This window comes from Squalius cephalus (assembly GCF_949319135.1).
Source record: "Squalius cephalus genome assembly, contig: scaffold_73, whole genome shotgun sequence".
Lineage (NCBI taxonomy): Eukaryota > Metazoa > Chordata > Actinopteri > Cypriniformes > Leuciscidae > Squalius > Squalius cephalus.
Window position 1 is genome coordinate 18,124 of NW_027645820.1, and position 24,805 is coordinate 42,928.

General features: G+C 37.0%; 2 protein-coding genes across 3 annotated transcripts; both read left to right on the top strand.

Moving 5' to 3' along the window:
• The first annotated feature begins 668 nt into the window (after positions 1–668).
• On the top strand, positions 669–17,015 carry LOC307154174 (GTPase IMAP family member 9-like). Of its 2 annotated transcripts, XM_079898941.1 has the most exons (3): positions 669–753; positions 9,378–9,486; positions 15,597–17,015. In XM_079898941.1, exons 2-3 carry the CDS (start codon positions 9,474–9,476, stop codon positions 16,460–16,462), a joined length of 879 nt encoding a protein of 292 aa, XP_079755067.1. In that variant the 5' UTR covers positions 669–753; positions 9,378–9,473; the 3' UTR covers positions 16,463–17,015. The 2 variants fall into 2 exon arrangements, with proteins under 2 accessions (XP_079755067.1, XP_079755066.1); XM_079898940.1 differs by lacking the exon at positions 9,378–9,486 and having other exon boundaries at positions 693–753; positions 15,597–17,009.
• Positions 17,016–17,996: 981 nt separating this feature from the next.
• LOC307154173 (GTPase IMAP family member 7-like) lies at positions 17,997–19,933 on the top strand. The gene is made up of 3 exons (XM_079898939.1): positions 17,997–18,078; positions 18,601–18,659; positions 18,772–19,933. The coding sequence occupies exons 2-3, from the start codon at positions 18,648–18,650 to the stop codon at positions 19,924–19,926; spliced, it is 1,167 nt and encodes a 388-aa protein (XP_079755065.1). The 5' UTR covers positions 17,997–18,078; positions 18,601–18,647; the 3' UTR covers positions 19,927–19,933.
• Positions 19,934–24,805: the final 4,872 nt, after the last annotated feature.

Consider the following 24,805-nt stretch of genomic DNA (forward strand, 5'->3'; position numbering starts at 1 on the left):
AGTGGTCAGTCACTCACAAGTGCGGTCTATCAATACCAGGTGGTATTTTGTAAAAATGTATGACTTCAGTATAATTTCAGTCTGAACTTAAAGACTGCTCATGTTAGGCTACTTTCGACCCCGTCAGTTGGGACGACAGTAACACACAGGTGGGTCAAAAATAACACAACAATATAAAGCTAGATTTTTTGTGTTACTCTTTGTTTTTTATTAGGCTAAATATACCCGAGTATGACCTTGTGAACATGTAACTGCAAACATATTTTGGCCTTTATCTTTGCAAATTTTTTTTAATTTAATTCAATATGTTAATTGTTTAATTTGTTTAATTTACATTTTAAATTTCAATTTTATCAAATGTTTCAAAAGTAACCCAACAGTACAAACTTGAATTGTTTAGAATTTTTTTATTGGCAATGTCAATCCATTTTATAAAATATATTTTTTTTAATTAGCATAATATAAATAAAATAAATAATTAAAAAAATAATTAGGCTACAAACATTTCTTGTTTAATCTTGAAAAAGATGCAGCAGGCCTCTTCATGTGGCAGAAAGGATGTGCTATTAAAAATTAAACCATTGAATAGGCTATGTTGCCTTCAAATCTCCGCAGGACGCAGCCCTTGAGGACACCGCTTATATCGGTCACATGACTCCGTTTAAAGTGAAAGTAAAATGATATTTCCGACATTTTGTTGAAGCTCACTGATGACGGAAGGCATTTTACCTCCTCGGTCTTGTGTGATTCTCAGTAAGTGTAACGTTTAATAAATCTGTATTTGTTTAACAAATATATGTTGCACTGGAAATGTGTGTTAAATTTACAATAGCATGAGCTGTGTAAGAAATCAACTTTCGAGGTCTCGGTAAGACATAAACCTACCAGGTTTGGTGAGGGTTAAGTGAACGTTTTTGTTTAAATCCAAAGCGTTAAAAATAAAAAAATCGTCATGTTCAAAAAAATAAATAAAATAAAATAAAAAATCGCCATGTTAGTGTACACAGGATCATACGACTAATCTATATGATATTTAATATGTTGAGATGTGTGTTATCAGTTCTGTTCAACAGTGAATCTCTCAGCACTGAAAAATAGTTTAACTACACAATTAGATAATACCAATTTAGATTAACCAGTTGCCAATGCTTCATTTTGTTCAGTCTGTGTGTAAAAAGAGCATTAGCAATTAAAGAAAAAACACTTAAGATAATTTTTGGTCCCAAATTTCTATAAATTTTAGAGGTAGTCCTTTAGTGTGAAGAATTTTGGAGTATAAAATGTCACAGTTTACTTTATTTAGCTATCCTCAGTTACATATATGAACTCTACTATAGTGTCCTGCACACACACTATATATATATATATATATATATATATATATATATATATATATATATATATATATATATATATATATATATATTAGGGCTGTCAAAAGATTAATCGCGATTAATCGCATCCAAAATAAAAGTTTGTGTATGTGTGTGTACTGTGTATAATTAAATTTGTATATATAAATACACACACATGCTTGTATATATTTAGGAAAAATGTGTAATTTATATATAAAAAATTATATTTATATATAATATAAATTAAAAATAAATGTATACAGTATATGTATATATATATATATATATATATATATATATATATATATATATATATATATATATATATATATATATATAAACAATTATATCTGGTGTCTGAATAATTTTTGGTTTGATTGTACTTTTTCTGTGACAACTTATTTACATTATGTATTTTTCTTAAAAGTTTTTTTTAGGAAAGTTCCGTTTTTTAACCATTTAGGACTTTTTATTTAGAAAACAAAAAGGTTCTATCTACAAAGTTGAACTCTCAATCTCATCCATCCATCTATCCATCCAATCCCTCCATCCACCCATCCATCCCACCACCCATCCATCCCTCCATCCATCCATCCATCCATCCATCCATCCATCCCTCTATCAATACATCCCATCCATCCATTCATCCATCCATCCCATCCCTCCCTCCATCCATCCATCCATCCATCCATCCATCCATCCATCCATCCCTCCATCCAATCCCTCCATCCACCCATCCATCCCACCACCCATCCATCCCTCCATCCATCCATCCATCCATCCATCCATCCATCCATCCATCCCTCTATCAATACATCCCATCCATCCATTCATCCATCCATCCCATCCCTCCATCCATCCATCCATCCATCCATCCATCCATCCATCCCTCCATCCATCCATCCATCCATCCATCCATCCATCGATCCATCCCATCTATCCATCCCATCCCTCCATCCATCCATTTATCCATCCATCCATCCCTCCATCCCATCCCATCCCTCCCCTCCATCCATCCATCCATCCATCCATCCATCCATCCATCCATCCATCCCATCTATCCATCCATCCATCCATCTCTCCATCCATCCATCTCTCCATCCATCCATCCCATCCCTCCATTCATCCATCCATCCCATCCCTCCATTCATCCATCCATCCATCCATCCATCCATCCATCCATCCATCCATCCATCCATCCATCCATCTCTCCATCCAGCCATCCATCCATCCATCCATCCATCCCATCCATCCATCCCATCCCTCCATCCATCCATCCATCTATCCATCCATACCATCATCCATCCATCCCTCCATCCCATCCCTCCATCCATCCCTCCCTCCCTCCCTCCCTCCCTCCATCCATCCATCCCATCATCCATCCATCCATCCATCCCTCCATCCATCCCATCCCTCCATCCATCCATCCATCCATCCATCCATCCATCCATCCAGCCAGCCATCCCATCCCTCCTTCCCTCCCTCCCTCCCTCCATCCATCCATCCATCCATCCATCCATCCATCCATCCATCCATCCCATCATCCATCCATCCCTCCATCCCATCCCATCCCTCCATCCCTCCCTCCCTCCCTCCTCTCCTTCCATCCATCCATCCATCCATCCATCCCATCCCTCCATCCATCCATCCATCCCATCATCCATCCATCCATCCATCCATCCATTCAATAATTCTTATCTATCTTCATGCCTGTAGCCAGGGGGTGGTTCGGGTAGTTTTCGATATCAATTTGACGTCAAAAGTTAGTCAAGACTTGATCAAGATGCTGCATATCATTTTAGGGTCAGTTAGAAAGGCAATGTCTTTCAGTGTAATTAGGTAAAAAGAGAAAGTTAATACCCACACTGGAATTGGTTTAATGTATGATTAGTCCAAATAGCATTTTTTTTCTTAACTGAGACTTTAACTTAATACAAAAATTACAATTCTAATTTTATTTATGCTGAAATGGAAGCAGTGAAGGGATTATAACATTTACTAAAAACAATACTGATTTGTTGATTAACAACACTGAACTGTAAATCATTACAAACAGCATTTTTTGCTGTAACCCCACATAAAGTATTGTATATTTTTTATATACTTTTTTTAATTTACAGTGATACCAGTATAACTACAACACATTTGATGTAATTACAATAACGTTGGAGTTGAATACTCATATGGCTGAAATAGCTCAGTTGGGAGAGCGGTAGATGAATGTGTTAGAGTAGGCTATATGAGAACCACTGAGCGGTATAATGCATCAGACTCAAGAAGTCTCAAACTTTGCAGCTTTTTATTACTTTTGTGTCATTATTTTGCTTGGACATCGGTATTTTGGATATCAAATTGGTGTCAAGTTTTGACGTAAATTTTATTAGCATATTTTACCTGTTTTTTTACATCGATGTTTGACATCAATTTGGTGTCTTTTCAACATCAATTGCCCACTGCACAGTTGACGTTATGCACTTGTATGGCGTTATAAATGTGCCTCAATCCTGAGTGAGTAATTGTAAGTTTTGAGCACAGAGAACTATATTTTGCAAGCACATTACATTATATTTTGAACAGAAATTAACAATCGCAAAAAAAAAATGTGTTTGAGCAAAGGAAAAACGATTCCGTGCTCAATAAATGCTTGTTTGCTATTATCCATATTACAGTTTTTCTCGATTGGTTTGGCTCATTTCTTGAAACCGAGATGACATTCTCAAAACCATAAGGTCATTTGGCCAAACAGTCTTACAGTTCTGCTCAACATTATAGCTCACTAGCAAAATCAAATATCTTTCCCCAAACTCTTCGTCCATGCTTCAAAAGCAGATTCCTTTCCCATATAAAAGGTCAGTACAGTCAAAATAGCACAGATCCTTCTCAATTGCCTTGGCACATGTGCATTCATTTAGTGCTTTTGTCAAAATAACCTGGATGGTTTAGCACAACACCAAGGATCCCCTGCAAAAGCTCATATCTCTCCCAAAACAGTTTATCCATGTGTCAAAACTAAATATCCTTCTCATATAAATAGTCAATGCCCCCAAAATGCATTATACCTTTGGCATTGTTTAAGCACTGCAAGTCAAAATGCTTAGACGTTTTGTCACTGAGGCACAGGTCTAGCAACAGAATACCACTATGAATAAAACTAAAAGATTTTACAGTAAAATCAGCCTCCAATAAACCACTCATACTCAAGGAAACTGTAAACATTTTTATTCGTACAAAGAAATGTTAACATTAGAGAACATACTGTGAAAAGAAAACATATACAGGATTCTGTAAATGTGAACAGTTATAAACACAAACAAAAAACAAAAAAAACCTCTAGCCTACCATACTGTAAATAAAGTTTCAGAACTATAGTACAGTAATATTTTCAGTGGTCGCCATTGTCACCCTCTCTTTCCTGGCCACCATCCTCATCCTCCTGGCCATCGACGCGCTGCTCTCTGTTAGGCCATAAATTCTCATCCACATCGCAACGGATATTTTCTCTTGCGATGCAGCGAGGGAAGAAACGGCGTGAATGTCTCAACCATCCCCTACATTGATCCCCTGTGATGTCCTCACATGCAGCATCCATTGCATGCAGCAGGGCCCTCTGGTCTTGAGCCTGATGCTCATACACCCTCCACCTCCAAGCTGAAAAAAACTCCTCAATTGGATTTAGGAAAGGAGAGTAAGGTGGAAGAAACTCCATTAGCATCCGGGGATGGGTGGTGAACCAGGTTCTGATGCGTGGGCCACGGTGGAAGTTCACATTATCCCACACAATGACATAATGTGGTAGCTGAGGTCCTTCTTCACCTCTCTCATTTTCCGGGATCAGATCAGTATAAAGGTGGTCCAAAAAATTGAGGAGCTTTTGTGTATTGTAGGGCCCTAAACTGGGAATGTGTGTGGCCACACCTCTTTCTGATATAGCGGCACACATTGTTATATTTGCTCCTCGCTGGCCTGGGACATCCACAGTGGCTCGGTGGCCAATGATGTTACGGCCACGCCTTCGACCTTTGGCCAGGTTGAAGCCAGCTTCATCAACGAACACTAGGATGTGAGAGGTTTTGTTGCCTTCTAATGCCATTATTCTCTACAATAGAATAAAAATAAATCTAATCAGTCAAGTAGAGACAGATACTGCAGGGAGGATCTAAAGTACTGTAAAAAGAGGGAGTGAAAAACTGAAGACAATTTCTAGGCAAAATGCTCTAGTCAGACAAAGCTGGATTCTGAAGGTAAAAAGGATAAAGCAAAACAAAAAAAAGTGGTAACCATGTCTTACTGTAATAGTGTTACAATGATAGACAACCAGTAGTTGACTTACATGCACATACTGGTACCGCAGCTCTTTCACTCTGTCAGAGTTTCTCAAATGGTACCCTGTAAATCTGTTTCATGGTCATCTGATGTTTCTTCAATACCCGGTCTATTGTGGAGATGCTGATAGAGTTTATATTTTGGAACATTACATTGTCTAGAAGGATTGCATTACGAATCTGTCTCAGTGTGATGGCATTATTTGCAATGACCATGTTGCATATTTCTCGTTCTTGTTGTTCATTTAGAAGTTTTCTTCTGCCACCCACTTGAGGCTGTCGTCCAATCCTAGACATACAAGTCAAAGGTCAACACTGTAAAATTGTTACAAAATGAGTTACCAATGTAATTGTACTGCTGTTTTATGGTACTAAAAGTGTGATGCACTGCACAGTGACTGGAATACTATTCACAGTATTTTCTCCATTTTTTTTTCTTTGTCATTTTTATAGTATCATATAACATCACATGAAGATATTACAGTACTCTAGGCCTACACACACACCAACACTGAATAGTTCAATAGAATAGTTCTGTACCTGTTTTCCCTGCAAAAGGTTTATAACGTGGTCAGTAAGGGTGGCCCGGATTTCATCTGGGACATCATGGTGCCTCCGTGCTCCTCGGCCTCTTCCCCCTATTCCTCCACGCATTCTCACTCCTCCTCTTCCTCTTCTTCCTCCTCTTACTCGAGCAGTAAATTAGTGGTATCTTTCATGGTATTATATCTTTGACTAATTTTGACAGTTGAACAGACAATTGTGCATATGATGACTTACACAATGAAACCATGCTGATATGTTTTGGAGAGAGTAACCATTTCACTGAAAAATCAACTAATCAGTTTAGATCAGCAAGATCTATTTATTTGGAAAATGTGCTAAATGTGGGCTCATTGTGCTAACTGTAGCTACTTGTACATAATCATTTGAAAAAAAGCACAGAGTCACTTGAGACATGTACTAAAGCATTTGCAATTTGATAAAACCAATGAAAAATTACATTCTGTTGTGAACAATTGCAAGGTGGTTTGGAGATTTGTCCATGTTATTTTGAGAATGTCATCTCGGTTTCAAGAAATGAGCCAAACCAATCGAGAAAAACTGTAACGTGCAATAAAAACTGATTTTCCGATTGGTTGATTTTGTGGCACACTTGTAACGCTGTTGCGAGTTGAGCGAGCGTGTGTGTCAAGATTGAGCGCGCGTGTGTGTCGAGTTGAGCGAGCGTGTGCGTCAAGAGTTGAGCGAGCACAGAATTAAGAGGTTGAGAGAGAGAGAGAGGGATTTGACAGGAGCGCAGAGAATTAGTATGTGAGAGAGCACCTGAGTAAACTGCGTGAGAGGGGTTTTTATTGCACGTTAATATGGATAATACCAAACAAGCATTTATTGAGCACGGAATCGTTTTTTCCTTTGCTCAAACACATTTTTTTTTTTTGCGATTGTTAATTTCTGTTCAAAATATAATGTAATGTGCTTGCAAAATATAGTTCTCTGTGCTCAAAACGTACAATTACTCGCTCAGGAATGAGGCACACATATAACGCCATACACTTGTTATGACCTCAAAATCTGTGAGGCCAACGATAGTGAGTATAGGGCGAAAAGAGCAGTCACCGATGACCTCTGTATCTTTCCGTGGTGTATAATAAATGTTGTGAAATACTATATTAATATAGTATTATTAACACTGCTTTAGTGCAGCAAAAATATTGCAATGTATTGCACACAGCACCAACATCGTCTCACCTGAGCTGCCTCATTGGTCTGTCACCGCTCGCTCGTCAATGTCAAAATATTTCAGATGACCAATCAAATCAAAGTAGGCGGGCTTTATGTTTACAAAGGCTGCTGTGGCGAATTAACGGTCATAACAGTGCAAGTTAAGCTGTAACTAGCTAAAATAACATTTCATATTTGAAAGCTGTTTTAGGATAGAAATGTTAAACGACCAACATAAATAATCAGCCAAACTAATAAACTTTTGTCTAATTTCGCCATTTTGAATTTAAAAAAAGGTCAATATAATTTACTTAATGCATGTAATGTAATAATTAGCAACTGCCAATGTGAGAGGACAAGGAACATTAATGAAGCCGCGTTTTTGCCTCATTATATTAGGCATACGATGATTAGGAAATAGCCTAAAGGGCCGTACACACCGGGACGAATATCGGCGCGCGTTATTCGCCAGCGTTTTTCAATGCGTTTTTTGTGGTTACACCCAAGCGATTTTTGCTTACAATGAGCCGAGTGAACATGCAAATTCATTCCCTGACATTAGATGGCGCTTAATGTAAAACAGAAATGTTGGAGAGATGGAACGGTGATTGTCAAACGTTTGTGGGAAAAAGTTACAATGTACATGAAAGACAATTAAGTGAAATGAAACTCACAATCAAGGCCCATTTACTCTGCAATTACACTCCATAACAGTTCTCTTTTATCAAGATTTTTGTAGTTGCTGTCGCGTTTGTCATATAGTTCTTTATGTTCCGACACCAACGAGACCAGCAGCTCTACATTCATCTTGCCTTGCATCTTCCTCGTCTTATTTCTTCCCGGCAGTGTAGACGCTACTTGACGTATATATCTTCGTCGCCGTTATGTATGTGTGCTCGGCAAGACCGTTTAGTGTTTGAGCGCCCCCAAGTTGTGTTTTACTGTAACTTCAGAAGCTCCAGACACGTGAGCAAAAGCGCCAATCTCATTGGTCGGATAGTTTTTGACGCGGTTCGTCAAACCAAAAAAACGATCCCAAGGCGTTTTTAAAAAAATTACGCTTTTACATGTGGCGTTTTTCGCGTCGGTGTGCACACTCACATTGGCGCCCTTTGTTTAGTCACGAGGCGTTAAACGTCGGTGAATATCGCGCGCGAAATTCGTCCCGGTGTGAACAGGCCTTAACACATTTTGTTTGAGCAACGGTAGCTCAGTGGTTGTTTGTGCTATATTTCTCAAAATTTGATACATGGTAGCCACATTTGTCTGCTACAAATAACTCACTTGGACACGTAGAACACAATCGCAGAGTATGTGAGTTATAGACCTTTATCACAGTGGAATTGATTAGCGGAAGACATGCTCTTCAACTATGATGGAAACCTATTTGCCACATAAATCCCTAAATCTGCAACAAAAAAACTATTTTTAATGAAATGTTACAACTATCCCCACCCCTAACAGCCATACCTTAGCTAACTGTTTTAGCATGTGGGTTTGAAGTTAGCACGAATGCAAAGCATCGAATTAAAATAGAAATAGCTACTTTAGATTATGCTAGTCAAATAACTGTATCTACAATACAATGATTGCATGGCAAAATTGAATCTTGATACAATTTTTTACTTTTCTTCCTGATTTTTTTTTTCATAAAATCTTTTGTCTTTTTTTGTCATAAAATGTACAGTGTTGCTCACAGTAAAATGCCACTTTTCCTTTAAGCTCAAAAAGGTGATGCAAATGTATGATATTGATGACATCACCACAGCTCTGTTCTGAATTGTCAAAACCGACAGTGTTACAACACTCCCCGGTCTGCCCTAATGAATGTGTAGGCTAAATATTGTGTATGAATTTAAAAATATATATATTTATCCAGCGTTCATAACCTTCTCTAAATTAACTTGTCTAATGATTAATAAAAAAATAGGCTAAATATCAGTTGACCCTATGTTTACTTTCTTCACTGACACAGATGAAAATGAAAAGGCTATCAGTCAAAGTTGAGCTTTAGGAGGGGAAGAGACAGAGCAAGACAAGGTGACTAAGAGAAAAGGAAAGAGTGACGGAGATGGGGACATCAGGTATTGACAAATAACCTACTGCCTGTTGATGGTTTTAAAACTATTTCTTATCCTTTTTTTTTTTTTTTTGGCCTTCAAACGTCTAAAAATGTAGATCAGAGAAATCAACTTTTTCTCGGGTGTGCATGTCAACCCGAACCCCCCTAAGTGTGTGTGTGTGATCGCGCACGCAGTATTGGCCAAATAAATAAAGTAAAGGCCAAATAAATCTATCACCCCTTTCCCCAGCAGACCCAACAGAACCTGATCGGGGCCCACAATGGGGGTTGGGGGGGTTGGACCCCCATAAACTGGCTGGTGAGACCTGAACTGTATCTGACAACCCTTTTCGTTAGCTTGCAGGACCCAACGAGAAACATTTGGAAACACACTGGCAAAAAGTCTACTAGTGGAACCAGCCTCTCAAGACTGGCTTCTGGTGCTTGTTGAGTAATCAGTTCGATCTGACCGCTCTAGATACCTCCGGTATCCCAGAGCCACTGGTGGACACTGAGTTATGGGTGGACTGCATTTATATAACGCGTTCATAGACCTATGGCCACCAAAGCGCTTTACATAGCCTGACATTCACATCCACCATCCACCATCCACCATGTCCGCCATCCAGCTCGTCGGGAGCAGCTGGGGTTAGGTGTCTTGCTCATGGACACCTCGACACTTGGTGGGACTTCAGGTGGAACCAGGGATTGAACTACCAACCTTTCGGTTTGTAGACAACCTACATGAACCACTGAGCCACTGCCGCCCCGAGACATATGCTCGCCGGAGATCGCTGTGCCCCGAAGCACACCGTGTAATGAGGTGTTATCACTTTCCTTCGGAGAGGACTGTAGAAGAGGTTCAGTTGTGAATAAAATATTGGCTCATGTGATATGAAAGTCTTTTTGTTTTCATTTTATTCAAAAAAAAAAAAAAAAAACGTCCCAAATTTTCCGTAATTCGGGTTGTATAGGCTAGCCTATAACGTGGATGCTGCCATGTTTGTTTGTGCATAACTTCAAATAGTCCTGTCAGTCGGGTTTACAGCACGTGAATTCATCAGTTTCTCCTCAAATAGGCAACATAAGTAAGTGGCCAGCGGACTGGAAGAAGAATAGAGTAAACTTTAATTACTTCCACGTATGAATAAATCACGTTGGCAAACTATATTTGATTAGGATGTTATTGCTACTTCCATAGACAACAGCGTGCATTTTACAAACTCCAAATGTATTGTTTTACTAGTGATTGTGTATTAAATGTCTGAAACCTAAAATAAGGATTATGTAAACACTGTATAGTTGTGATATATGACAAGCTCTGAGCGCGTCCGTCTCTGGCTCAGCGCCAGCCAACGCGCGAAACCATAGACATAATAAATACATAGACGCCCTATTGGCCGCTTTGGAACGTTGCTGCGATACGTCAACGCGTCCGCCATTTTATGGAGGGCAAGACTGCGCTGTAATCAAATGCAAGTAAACAGGTGAGCTGCGGTTTTTCTGTATAAAAACCATAAAAAAAATACATTTATCAACCGATTTCAGTGGTTTGTATGTGGTGTACAAAAAAGTTCCATCTGTAGTTATTTAAAATCTCGATAGTTAGACTTATAAAATATATATATTTTTTTTAATAAGGAATGGCCAAAGTCGCTTGTCATGTATTTAGCTTTTCATTCTTGGATAAGAATTGTGAACACCCCCATACTGAGATATAATTTAATTTTCACATTAAATTAAATAAAGTTTTCTTATTGTGGGAAAAGCATATTCTGTCATTGACCCGATTTTAGCAATAACAAAGATAACTGATGGATCCTTTATGGTAATAGCCTACATATGATATCGTACAACTACAGTGCAATGCAAATAGTAAATATAAGATAAAGTGAGACGTAGGCTAATAGTAAATAGTTTAGTCAATAAATAAACAAACAGTATACAGCAAGTAAAATAGTAATGAAAAGTATAATTATATAATATCATAAGTACTAATATAATAATAATAATATATTTATAATAACATGTAGTTTATGTATAATATAATAATAGCAATAGAATATGAAATATAAATTACAGAATATAGACAATAAAAAATAAGTTAAATAGTTACTATGAATAGTAAAATAATTTAACAGCATAACTATAATAGATTGATAATCGCAAGTGGTATATTATTATAATAACAATAATAAATAATGTAAATTTATACATTTTAAAATATTATTACATAGGCTATATAAAATAAAATGACGCAACCTTGTCTCTTTTTGTTAAATTTCAGTTTTTAAAAGGTAGAAACTACAAGTCAATAAATAAAGTAAACGATTCAGTCAAACATACAGCGGCTACGCCGTTAAAGTTAAATAGCCTAATATATAAAGTTATGAAACTTCACTTTGCCCTCAGCCAAAACAATCTGCCAAGGAACAAATTTATAGATTAATGAAACCAAAGATCGGCCGTTAGATAAACACAAGATGAATTATTCTCATTAGACTGACAGCGGCGAGCGTCAGAACTCAGAAGCACAAGCCGATGCAAGGCTGTTCTCGGCGGGGTACATGAGCGCTGAGCGCCCGCGGTGATCGCTGGATCTCACAACTACGAAACCGTATGATAACATTTTTAAAAAGGCGCTATCTTTATAAATAAACCACAGATTTGAGCTTTAAACAACTACATTGTCGACTGAAAAACTCTTAAAACTACATTTTGTGACACAATAACAGTAGTATTTTTAAATTTCGCGGCCTTTCTCCACTGAAAATAAAAATAGTAAATGAAATGCTACCAGAAACAAATTTTCAGTTTTGCTTGTGAAAGGTAATTCCCTGAGACCTGTTTTCAATTGTGTGGCGATTTGTAAAGCCCCAAGCAGCACAAGAAATAGGCATTTTCTCAATTCTCGTTATGAGAGGTATGGGAAAGTTGCCCTCCGCAGTATGGCGGCGCCGTTGACGTACGATCCAGCGGCCAATAGGGCGTCTATGTATTTATTATGTCTATGCGCGAAACCACCGTTTGAATCTGGCAGTTATGTGACGTCACTGAACATCCACATGTGGGACGCACAACACAAAAAATTAAAGTGACTGCAGCCAATAAACCTACTACTGTCTGTGCCATTAATATTAATAAATAAAAATAATAATACAAATCGTCCCCTTGGAATTATAAGGTTCTATCTGCGTTCTGAGCAGTTTTGAGATATTGAGCTTCAAAGTTTTTGCATTACATATAGGAAAATGGATATGAGGAACAAGTTTCTTTCAAACATGAAAATAACAGGGACCCTAAATGTATTCTAAATATACAATATCAAAATCCTCTCAAATTTGTAAATGGGGATTTTTGGAATGGGTCAAATGCAGATAGAACCTTCTAATTCTAAAAAAACACTTTTTGCTTAGAATTATAAGGTTCTATCTGCCAAAACATTATTTGAACACTAAATATAAAATTATTAATGTTGTAACAATGTCTCAACATGTGTTAGAAAGTAAAATTTGATCCTTTCTATGACATTTATTTCATATTTTTAGCACTTCCATGTATTTAGGACATTTCAAATTAAGCAAGGTAGGTCTAAATATTTTGTCCAGTGCAGATAAACTGTCACCGTCCCATAGACGGGACGCCTAAGTTTACTTCACTATATTACTATTAAATCCTAATTTAATCATGACAAACTATATATTGTTGGAAAGGTCTAAGACTCCTTAATAGATATTTCAGCACTGTTTTTTGTTACAATTTATGCAGGAACAGTAATAAATGAATTTATGACAAGAGCGCACCTCAAAAAATCTTCATCATAACAGGAGTTTTGACCATTATAACAAAAAGTCAACGCACACACTTTTAATAATTGAAACTTTGGTTTTCATGCTAAAAGTTTATAATAAAACATTTAAACTAGTATTTGTCAATAAAAAAAAATATAAAATAATATTATCTTCTAAAAAGTATAATATATATATTATCCTCTAAAATATAATATTATCTTTTTTTATCGCCTTTTTTATTACATTACATATTTTAGTAGTTATCATAAATTAGGTATCATTTGAAAGCTTACGATCTCAGAATTCATCCTGTGAAAACTGTTTTGAGATTGGACCTTGTGTTACCATAGAAACGGTACTCTAAATTATTTTATCAGGCTCCTCCCCTTTTGGGCATCATTATGTTTCATAATTTATGATCAAAATATTTTCTAATCTTGACAAAACACATATTGTCAGAAAGTTCTGAGTCTCAAGGTTCCATATTTTGTGACAGAAGTGATATTTGGACAGAAATGTATTATTTTGTTATGGTAGAATGCATACAGTTCAATTCAAAGGAATTCAATGGCACCCGGTGGCTATTTTTGGTAATACGCCTAAACAAAATCTCATGGGAACTTCAATTTTTGTGATATCAACTTCAAATTTGGAACACAACTTGGTTAGATATATGGCTTTGATTTTACAGTAATTTTTTTGTAAAAAATATTTTATAAAATATATATTTTATATAAAATAAAAATATTAAATAAATTATATTTGATTTAATGTAAATTTAAACTTCCATAACTTTTTCATACTTTAATTTTTTGCTTTCACTTCAGCAATAATCTGCTATTTTTTACCTTTACAACAAGACCAAACTTAGGTATATACTACAAAGCATTCTTGAATTACAAACATTTAAGATTGAATAGTGCATTTTAATGTCCATTTTCAAAAAGGGGGGTGACAGTTAAGGGGTTAATTTTTGGTACCAATTTGGTGGGTAATTAAACACATTATTGCAGAAATTGTTACTTTAATCTTTCTTTTGTTTAGACAAAAAGCAGCTACTGTAATACATCTGAGCAGGACTTTATTCCACCTAAAGTGTGCCAGGTAAAATGGCTTTCTCTCTAGACATCAGTATGGCTGAAATAACATACTAACGTTTATTGTTGTAATTAAGACCCCATCAATTAAATTGTTGACTATTTCACCTTTAAGGCTTAATATTGTAAAAATTAAGACATTTTAAGACTTTAAAAACTGCAAGAAAACAGACATGCATCAGCAAATTAATTCATAAAGTTTAATAATCATTGAAAAATGATTAACTGACTATATAATCACAAAAAAAGGTCTCATTTTTTCATTTTTTCAAGGTCTCAAACTAAATTTTTAAAACACAGAACTATAATACTCTCTGTGAATAATTTTTTAAAACACAGACTTATACTCTCTATGACTCATTTTTTGATTGGTCCTCTTCTGTCCATTCGAAGTGCTAATTGGCTCACGCAGATAGAACCTTATAGAGCCAAGTTAGAGTTCGACTTTGTAGATAGAACCTTTTTGTTTTTTCAATAAAAAGTCCCAAAATGTACACAACTTTAAAAAAAACATCACATAATGTAAATAAGTTGTCACAGAATAAGAATATGTGAATAACTCAATTTTGACAAAAATGTCAGATAGAACCTTATAATTCCAAGGGGACGAAATCCCAATCTGCTCTTGATCCTGAAAATTTTGGGGATTTTAATTAGGATTTTTTTTTTTTTTTTTTTTTTTACATTTATGCAGTGAGAACTATGCAGTGTTATTTGACATTTGATAGGCAAGAGCCTAATTAAACTAACTAGCTAACTTGCTGCCTGACATCTACCAGCAGATGTTAGGTGTCAGTAGATGTTAGATTTTAGGGTGCAAGGTGTCGACTTGTGGGGGGAGGATAAAAATAACATTTCGCCTAGGGCACCAACAGAACCCGGGCCGTGTTAATTAAGTACCCTGTGATCACGTTTAATCCTTTATATTATTGTTAGGAGTATTAGAACATAAAAGTATGAATTTTGCTGTGATTCACGTGATAAACTTAACTTACTTCATCAGTATGTTGATGAAACACACCGGATTCAACTCTTCAGCCCATTAGTGACTTGACATAAAATGTCTGTGTAAGATAAGAGAGACTTCCCAAAAACAGGGTTGCATGGTAAATTGTTCTATGAATATTATTATAATTTTCTCTTTCATAATGTTGTTGCTTAATTCTATAGAATTAAATTGTAAAGTAGTCTATGTGTCAAAGTACAAAAGTGATGCTGTGTTCTGTTTACTTTTTTTCTTGCAGTGTCAAAAAGTATTCCTGGTGACAGTCTCTCATCCAGACGGATTGTTCTTCTGGGGAAAACTGGTGTTGGGAAAAGTGCAGCTGGGAACACAATACTGGGACAGAAAGAGTTCAGATCTGAACTTAATACAATTTCAGTCACTAGTGAATGTTCAGATGCTCACGCCAATGTTTCAGGCAGATTTGTGTGTGTTGTTGATACTCCTGGATTAATCGACACACAGATGAAACATGAGATTATGACAGAGATAGTGAGAAGTGTTGCTATATCCAGTCCTGGACCGCACGCTTTTCTCATTGTTCTGCGTCTAAATGACAGATTCACTGAACATGAGCAGCAGATTCCTCAGCTCATTGAGCGGATGTTTGGTGAAGAAGTAGTAAAATACTCCATCATTCTCTTCACTCATGGAGATCTGATAGAAGGAGAGACCATAGAGGAACTCATTAAGGAGAACTGTAAATTAAGACATCTAGTTCAGGAGTGTGGAGACAGATATCACGTGTTCAACAATAGGGATGAGAATAACAGAGAGCAGGTGAACGATCTACTGCAGAAGATTGACACAATGATAGAGAAGAATGGAGGAGGACACTACAGTAATCAGATGTATGAAGATGCTGAGAGAATCAGACAAGAGGAAGAAGAACAGAGACAGAGAGATGAAGAGGACAGAAAACAACAAGAGGAGAAACAAAGACAAGAGGAGATTGAGAGAGTGGAAAAGGAGACAGAGGAGAGAATCAGAGCAGAGATAGAAGAGAGAAAACTACAAGAAGAGAAACAAAGACAAGAGACTGAGAGAGAAGAACCAAAGGAAAGCAACAAATCAGACAGTGAAAGTAACCGATGCACAATACTTTAAATTTCACAAATGTCACATTTCTTTGGAAATAAATAAATACATAGAACAGAATATAATATAATAAACATTAAATGCCATCCATTAATTAACGCTTTCTTTTCTTTTTTCTCTTCTCTTCAATATCTAATTTTCTATTATTTATCTATTTTATATATATATTATATATAAATACATAAAACATTCCATATATTTAGCATTAGAGTAAACTGGGAAGGGTCACATCACTTGCATCTTGCTGTCCTGCTTCTATTGCTCTCCTCATATAAGGCGCTTTGGATAAAAGTGACTGCTAAATGTTTAAATGTAAATGATTTGTAATTTCTCACATGCTTTTATTTCATAGTTTCATTGCTAGGAGCAGGCAAACTAGGAATGTCTGCAGGCATGTGAACTCTCTTCCTTCACATCTGACACCAATTAAAACAATAAAAATCTCTTGATCATTTCTTTTTCTAGTCTGTGTGATGATAACCCTATAATGTCTAGCTAATCTAACCTTCATTCTTTTCCAAAGAAGATGATTTGTGCCAATAAATATCCATGTACACCAGACACTTTTATTTTCACTTTGTTTTGAACATGACAGTGTTAAAATTTTAATAATACAGATTTATTGTAAATGTAATTTTATTATATTTTTTTTAGATTGAATGTGTCAGTTGCAAATGCTGGTGTCACTGGGATTGCATGAACAGACCAAACTTTCACTTGTCTGGGATCCCAAGACCCTGTATATGTGTTAATGTGTGTGTGTTAAATAAAAGCGTTTTAATTATATGTCATATACGTCATGGCTTCTACTCATTTGTGAGTTAAACTTCAAGTTGCTTTTTTTATCCAAAATGGAAATACTTTAATGATTTAGCCTACTTTTATCTTTGATAGCCTACAGTAGCCAAACAGCTACTAAAAAAAATGTAAATTAAAATCTAAACATGTTTTAATTGTTAAGCTTGTAAAATAGAACTACAACATTTCATTTAATTGATAATTTACTGCAGGTTTGCTCATTTCACAACTTGACCAATGAGTTCCACATCACCACTGTGCTCGCAAGCACCCTTCTGAAACCTAAAATGACAAATGGGACACTACGGTCTTGTGGACTTAACGGACGCGTGCACGCGGTAGCCGGCGCGTGTCCACTTTTTTGGATGTGTTCATTGTGATTATACTGGCTGGGTTTATAAAAGTTTGTAAAATTGACAGGATATCTTTGCTTGGGGCATTTGGAAACAAAGCTTGTCTATTTCCGAATGTAATCGCGTGCATCTCTTATGATTATGTGTGTGTTAAAAAAAAAAAAAAACATAGATTAAGCACTCGCAACAGACACATCCCAAAGCGGAGACGTATAGCGTTGCCAGCGGCACTGAGCGGAAGTTGCCACTGCTGTGCATACGCACCAAGACGGAAAGTGTAAATGAAGTGTGCCGTTTGGGACAGGTTCACTCATATATCGGGCAAGGCGCATCTCAAGCGAGCGCTGACGGAGTGCAGCTACAAACAGCGTCACATGACGGTTTAAAGCGAAAGTAAAAATACATTCCCGACATTTTGTTGAAGCTCACTGATGACGGAAGGCTTTTTACCTCCTCGGTCTTGTGTGATTCTCAGTAAGTGTAACGTTTAATAAATCTGTATTTATTTAACAAATATATGTTGCACTGGAAATGTGTAGCCTATATTAAATTTACAATAGCATAAGCTATGTAAGCAATCAACTTTAGAGGTCTCGGTAAGACATAAACCTACCAGGTTTGGTCAGGGTTAAGTGAATGTTTTTGTTTCTCCAAAACGTTCAAAAAATCGCCATGTTAGTGTACAGGAACATACGACTAACCTGCCTTACATGCGATATTGAATGTTGAAACAGCTGTGTGTTATCAGTTCTTTTCAACAGTGAATCTCACAGCACTGAAAAATAACTAAAATATTCTTTAAAATTATAGCCTAGGCTACTTTAACGTTTTAACGTCAGTCTCCTTTTGATGTTCTTTCTTTCTTTCTTTCTTTCTTTCTTTCTTTCTTTCTTTCTTTCTTTCTTTCTTTCATTTTCACTTACATAAAGCACAAATAAACAATTTACATAAATGTTATTCATGTATATGTATTGTGTATCTATTTTTTTTTTGTAGTTTGAACTCTTATTTTCTTGGTGAAATTGGTGAAAAGAGACCTTGGAATGGCTTATCAGGTAACTATTTTAACATCTCTCTCTTCCATCCCATACTTTTTTTAAATTGGAGTCGACAATAATTTATGAGTCTTTTAATTGACTGTATGCTGCACGGTTTTATGTATTTTAGAGGTCTCAGAGCCCAGTGTCGATGAGAGATGGAGATTGTCGGCTGCTGTTGATTGGTAAAACCGGATCCGGGAAAAGCGCCGCAGGAAACGTCATCTTTAATGATCGAGTGTTTGAGTCACTAAAGAGCTCTTCATCAGTGACCAGAGTCTGTCAGACACACACTGGAGAAGTTAATAACAGAAGCGTGACAGTGATCGATACTCCAGACTTCAGATTCTCCACTCACACTGACTTTGATTCAGACTCGGAGCTGAAGAGAGCTCTACGTTCACCAGGAGCTCATGTCATCCTGCTGATTCTGCCTTTAAGCACTTTCACTGAACATGAGAAGGATTTCATTGATTGGTTTGAGCAGAAGTTTTGTGTAGAAGCTCTCAGATTTACTCTAGTGCTGTTCACTCATGCAGATCAGAGACACATGAGATCACTAGGAGAAATGATCAGGGCAAATCTTCAATTATCTGCTTTCATTAGCCGATGTGGTCAGAGATATCATGAGTTTAACATTAAAGATCCAGCAAACAGCCAGCAGGTGACTGATCTCATGGAGAAGATCCACAGACTGGTAACTGAGAACAGAAACTCCCGTTACACACTAGAAATGATGCAGGAGACCGAGAGGAGAGCAGAGAAGGAAAAGAGAGAAGAGGAGGAGAGGAGAGTGAGAGAACGTCAAATGATGTTAGACAGAGTCAGACGAGAGACGGAGATGCGAGTGAGGATAGAATATGAGCAGGAGAAACAGGACAAAGCTGGGAAGAGGGAGAAAGAAATGTTCTTCAAGCAGATAAAGCTGAAATATGTCTGTGTATTTATGGTTTTTGCTGTGGTGACGGGAGGTGTTTTGGTGTGGAAGGAAGACTCGTCACGTGGATGGATGTTCACTAAGGGTTTCTTTACTGGAGGATCAGCATCAACTACAGGAGTCTTGATAGGGAATCTCTGGAGATTGATGTTGAAGAGTCAGGTAATCCGCTCATTTTCTCATGAGCATCCCAGCGCTGTTAGACAGTTATTGCTGAAGACAGGAGGTGTTGTGTGTGGTTTATCAGCCGGAGCTGTGATTGGTTACATTATAGGAGGAAATGAACTTCCTGTTACAGCATTAGCAGGATTAGCTGGAGCTGCCGGAGCTTTTGCAGCAATACAGTGATAGTTTTCACACTTCATTTTAGTTTAAAGGGGTCATATAATGGTACATGCACTTTTACAAGTTGATTGCACTGAAATGTCTGTTGGCAGTGCCTGTACACAACCATCCTATCATGATAAAAATCCATCCAGTGGTTTTGTTTTAATCTCCTTATATGTTTGACCATCTATGAAATCAAGCCGTTCGATATTGTGACGTCATAAGATCGTACGCCCCTCCCGCGATTGTGATTGACAGCCGTGCTTCAACACAAGACCCGCCCTGAGCAAGCTGTGACAGCCGTCGTCATAGTAGTCCGCCATTGTTGATATGCTGGAGTAGAATGGCGTCTACGCGATTGTGGTGTTCTGTTCTTAGATGTAATAAGGAACACAGCAGTCATTTGGATGTTCCTAAATCCGAGCCGTTGAAGATGCAGTGGCTGAGTTTTGTTTTTGAAGCGATATGCCCAAAGGATTGACGCGGGGATTCCCTCACGGGGATTCCCCACGATCATCCATGCTTTCATGTTTGCGCGAATCATTTCACAGACAGCTTTACAAACGAGAAAAAACGGATCGGTACCAACGTGTTACTGCTGAACCTCCAGAAGATGTGAGTGTAATGTTTTATTAACCTTTATATTAGTATTTATATTAATCTTTGCGAAATTTGCAAACCTTGCTGCAGGCTTCATGATGAATGCGTCTAAGGTTTACACTCCGGGTACATTACAGCATGTTTTCTATGTACGACGTTCTCAATATAATTCATAATCCCACGTTTATAATGAACAACGCGTGGTTATTGTGTTAGATACGGTGTACGCACAGAGCAGAGGGGCGGAGTCAGCAAAGCTCATTATCATTTAAAGACACATGCACTGAAACGGCGTGCTGAAAACAGAGCTGTTTTTGACCAGGTAAAATTAGTGTTTTCTTACAATACTAATGAGAATTTTTAATTAAAGTATATTACAAACTTTTAATTTAGACCCTAAAGAATCATATTAGCTTGTACAAAAATGGCATTATATGACCCCTTTAAAATGTTGCAATGACTCTAATCTCTTCAGATTTTTTTGCAACTTCAACATGAAAAAAAATAGATTTCAGATTTTCTAGTATAGACATTATTTTCTAAAATTTAATTTTTTAATTTCTCATCATCAAAAAGACATCCATAAATTGGATGTGATTTTTGTATGTTTTATTTTTAAGAAATCCATAACTGTTGAAATGACAATGTGTTTTTATGTACTGTGGAATAAGAAAGTCCATTGTGAAAATGATCTCTCCAGATGGGCAACTTAAACTGGAGTAATATTGATGTAAACGGCACACATGACTCTGTATGTGAGATAACTTATCAATCAAATAAAAAATATCACTATTAAAAATAATAAATTTTTTTCTTATTAATTCAAATCCAAGAAACACAAGAAAGTTTCCTTGTTTTATTAACTGAGTGTTTCAGTCGGTCTTTGTCAGTCATTGTTTGTGCATGTTGATAAACTGTTGCATTACTGTTTTCTTGAGTTGATTATCTTTGTTTTTTTTTTAATAAACTTATGCTGCGTTTGGATCCTCGCCTCTCCTCCATTGATGTAACACAATGAATGTCATCATGAGCTTTTTGGCACTTGACACATATTTGGCACACTAAAACTGAAAAAAAATCTTTCATTGTCCTTCAGTTATTGGTTAGGTTGGCAGTTGTGACATTGTCTGCAGGATTCCCAGTTCTTGGAAAGGCGGGGCTTAACAAACCCATCAGTCAATGCTATGATTCTGCAGAAAGGCGAATGAGAGACTTGCACCAGGATCAGGAGAAATAACTCATTTGTGTGGAATAGTGTGCATCTAACGGACTGTGATTACCCGTTTTGCGCCATAGACATATCATTGTTAGTCAAAGTATGGAGTTTGCCACTGTTGTTGAGCTAGTGTAAGCTCAATCCAAATATTAATGATTTATAAAACTATAATAATAATCATCTTAAACTATAATAATAAACCTCACACTGTAATGTTATACATTTCATTTAAAATAACTGAATGCAAGTTTTCATTGTCAATTGAAGACAGTTTCTTAGTTTTCCCTCTTAGGTGCATAGCATAATACCATATTCCATACATTGACAAAATGATAATTCCTCATTTTCTGTTAGTCCTACCTACACTGTTATCTTTGCAATATAAGGACATAATAGCAGGTGAAACAAAACATGTAATTCATATAATCAAAACAGTAATTCATATAATGTGACTGTAGGAAAAGCATTTTACTCTTTGTTTGTCAGAGCTGTTTATGGTTTGTTTTGTTATTTGCTGATTTGAAACTTTGTCCTGCATTGTTTTTTGGGGTAATTTGACATGCAGTTTCAAATCACTTTTGTGTGACCACAAAATGACGCAGACATACCCACATTTTTGGTGAGGCTTTAAAAACATTATGCAGGAAAAATGGGGGTGCATCATCTCAATCTCCAAATAAGCGCCCGTCGAGTTGAGGTACAGAACTCATCTGTCGCAGGAGAAAAATCCAGTGACAGAGAAGACTGGTATATATTGTGATGTCCTGTGCTGTAGTCACAGCTGACTTTAGCTTTGTTTGAATACTGTGTGAATACTTCTGGCATTTCCATCACCGTTTTTGACGTTATCATTGTGTGTCACTTAAGAGTGAAGTAAAAGAGTGATCCAATTTGAGCAGCCAGACTGAGACACAACTGTAAAAATCTTATCGGAATCACATTTCAAACCACCTCCAAATGTGCCTGGCCCACCCTGGAGCCAGGTAAGTGTTGTGCAGTACACTCAGACTCTACTTCGGCCGCCTCAGCGATGCTGAGACCCTAGTTCACACTTCCATTACTTCACGGCTTGACTACTGCGATTCTCTTTTCCATGGCTTACCCAATTCATCAATAAATAAGATCCAATATATTCAAAACTCCGCAGCTATCCTCACATACACAAAGAAATCTTCCCATATTACTCCAATTTTACTTCATTGGCTACCCGTTTGCTTTTGTATTCAATACAATATACTCCTTATCACATTCAAAGCACTCCATGGTCTTGCCCCCAACTATATTTCTGATCTCATCCATACCTACTCCCCAATTCGTACACTTAGATCTTCCGATATTGGTCTGTTGACAGTCCGTATAGGCACAAAGTATCATCGTTTGGTGGAAGGGCTTTTTGTACCGCTGCCCCAACTCTTTGGAATTCTATTCCCCAACACATCCGCAACCTTTCATCTTTACACGATTTCAAAACCGACTTTAAAACATATCTTTTTGCTACTTGTTTCACCGACCCCTGACTTTATGATGATTTTTATGTATATGTACCATTATCTATTATGTTATCCATCTCAGTTTATTTGTATTGTTTCTATGTCATGCATATCTGTACTTGTTATTGTAAAGCAGCCTTGAGTTTCCTGAAAGGCGATATATAAAATAAACGTATTATTATTATTATTATTATTATAAACGCATTTTTGAATGCATCCATCCCCAAGATTGGTTTGCAGTGATCAACCTGTAGGACGCGTACATTCATGTCTCGATTCTCCCTCGACACAGTCCGTTTCTGAGCTTTGCGTTTGAGGGTCGAGCATATAAGTACAAGGTCCTACCCTTCAGGCTGTCCCTGTCGCCTCATGTGTTAAAATTAAAGTTGTGACTCAAATTAACACTGATCCTTACCCTTTCATTCATAAATAGTATCATAAATCTGTTCCTGTCTCACCCACGCTTGTAAATCTGATAATGCTTATTGGACTGAATACTGGGTGGGGTAAACACTCTAGGCACGATAATTGGTTGATGTTGTGAAAACCCCTTGGAATATGTTGAACGTTTCCGTGCAGTTTCAAAATTATACAATCATGCTCAGAATTAATCATACCCCTGGTAAATATGATCAAAAATGGCTGTAAAAAATAAATCTGCATTGTTTATCCTTTTGATCTTTCATTCAAAAATCTAACCTTTCATTTAAGTAAAAGAATTGAAAGAATTGACATTATGAAATAAATGTTTTTCTCCAAAACACGCTGGCCACAATTATTGATACCCTTTTATTAAATACCTTTTTGCAATCTCCTTTTGCCAAGATACCAGCTCTGAGTCTTCTTCTATAATGCCTGATGAGTTTGGAGAACACCTGACCAGAGATCAGAGACCATTCCTCCATACAGAATCTCTCCAGTTCCTTCAGATTCACAGATCCATGTTGGCGCTTCTTCTCTTCAGTTCACTCCACTCATCAGGTCAGGGGACTGGGACGGTCAAGGCAGAAGCTTCATTTTGTGCTTCCTAACACATTTTTGTGTTGATTTTGATGTTTGTTTTGGATCGTTGTCCTGATGGAAGATCCAACCACGGCCAATTATAAGATTTCTAGCAGAAGGCGTCAGGTTTTGTTTTTTTATCTGTTGATATTTGATAGAATCCACGATGCCATGTATCTGAACAAGAAGTCCAGGACCTCCAGCAGAAAAATATGCCCTCTTTTCGCTGAACCGCCCCCAGGAGCGCAAGTTCATTCCCTAATTTACCGATGTGCGTCTGTGGAGGGAAAAGTCCGCTGTGCGCGGGTGCAAAATAGGAATGATACGGTGTACAAAGTAAATTGTGCTGGGTGCAAGATAGCAGGGCCCTAAGATTACTTGGATGGATTATTATGGGTCTTATTTTTATTTTATTTTTAGTTAGACAACCATTCTGTTTTAACCCTAAAGGGTCTATAAGGGGGAGGTGACCCCCCCAGTTACAATCCCTCTTCATTTATTATAAAATTAATTTCGAAATCAGTTTTATAAAAAAAAAACTATTTTGTTTTGGTATTTATGATTAAAGACAATGTCTGTATTAGTATCTGAG

What these genes read in the sequence shown, in the direction of transcription:
- LOC307154174 (XM_079898940.1), top strand. Translation starts at nt 711, where the DNA reads ATGACGGAAGGCATTTTACCTCCTCGGTCTTGTGTGATTCTCA. An exon ending in TCGGTCTTGTGTGATTCTCA is followed by an intron (nt 754 to 15,596) that starts GTAAGTGTAACG and finishes TTTTTCTTGCAG; the next exon opens with TGTCAAAAAGTATTCCTGGT.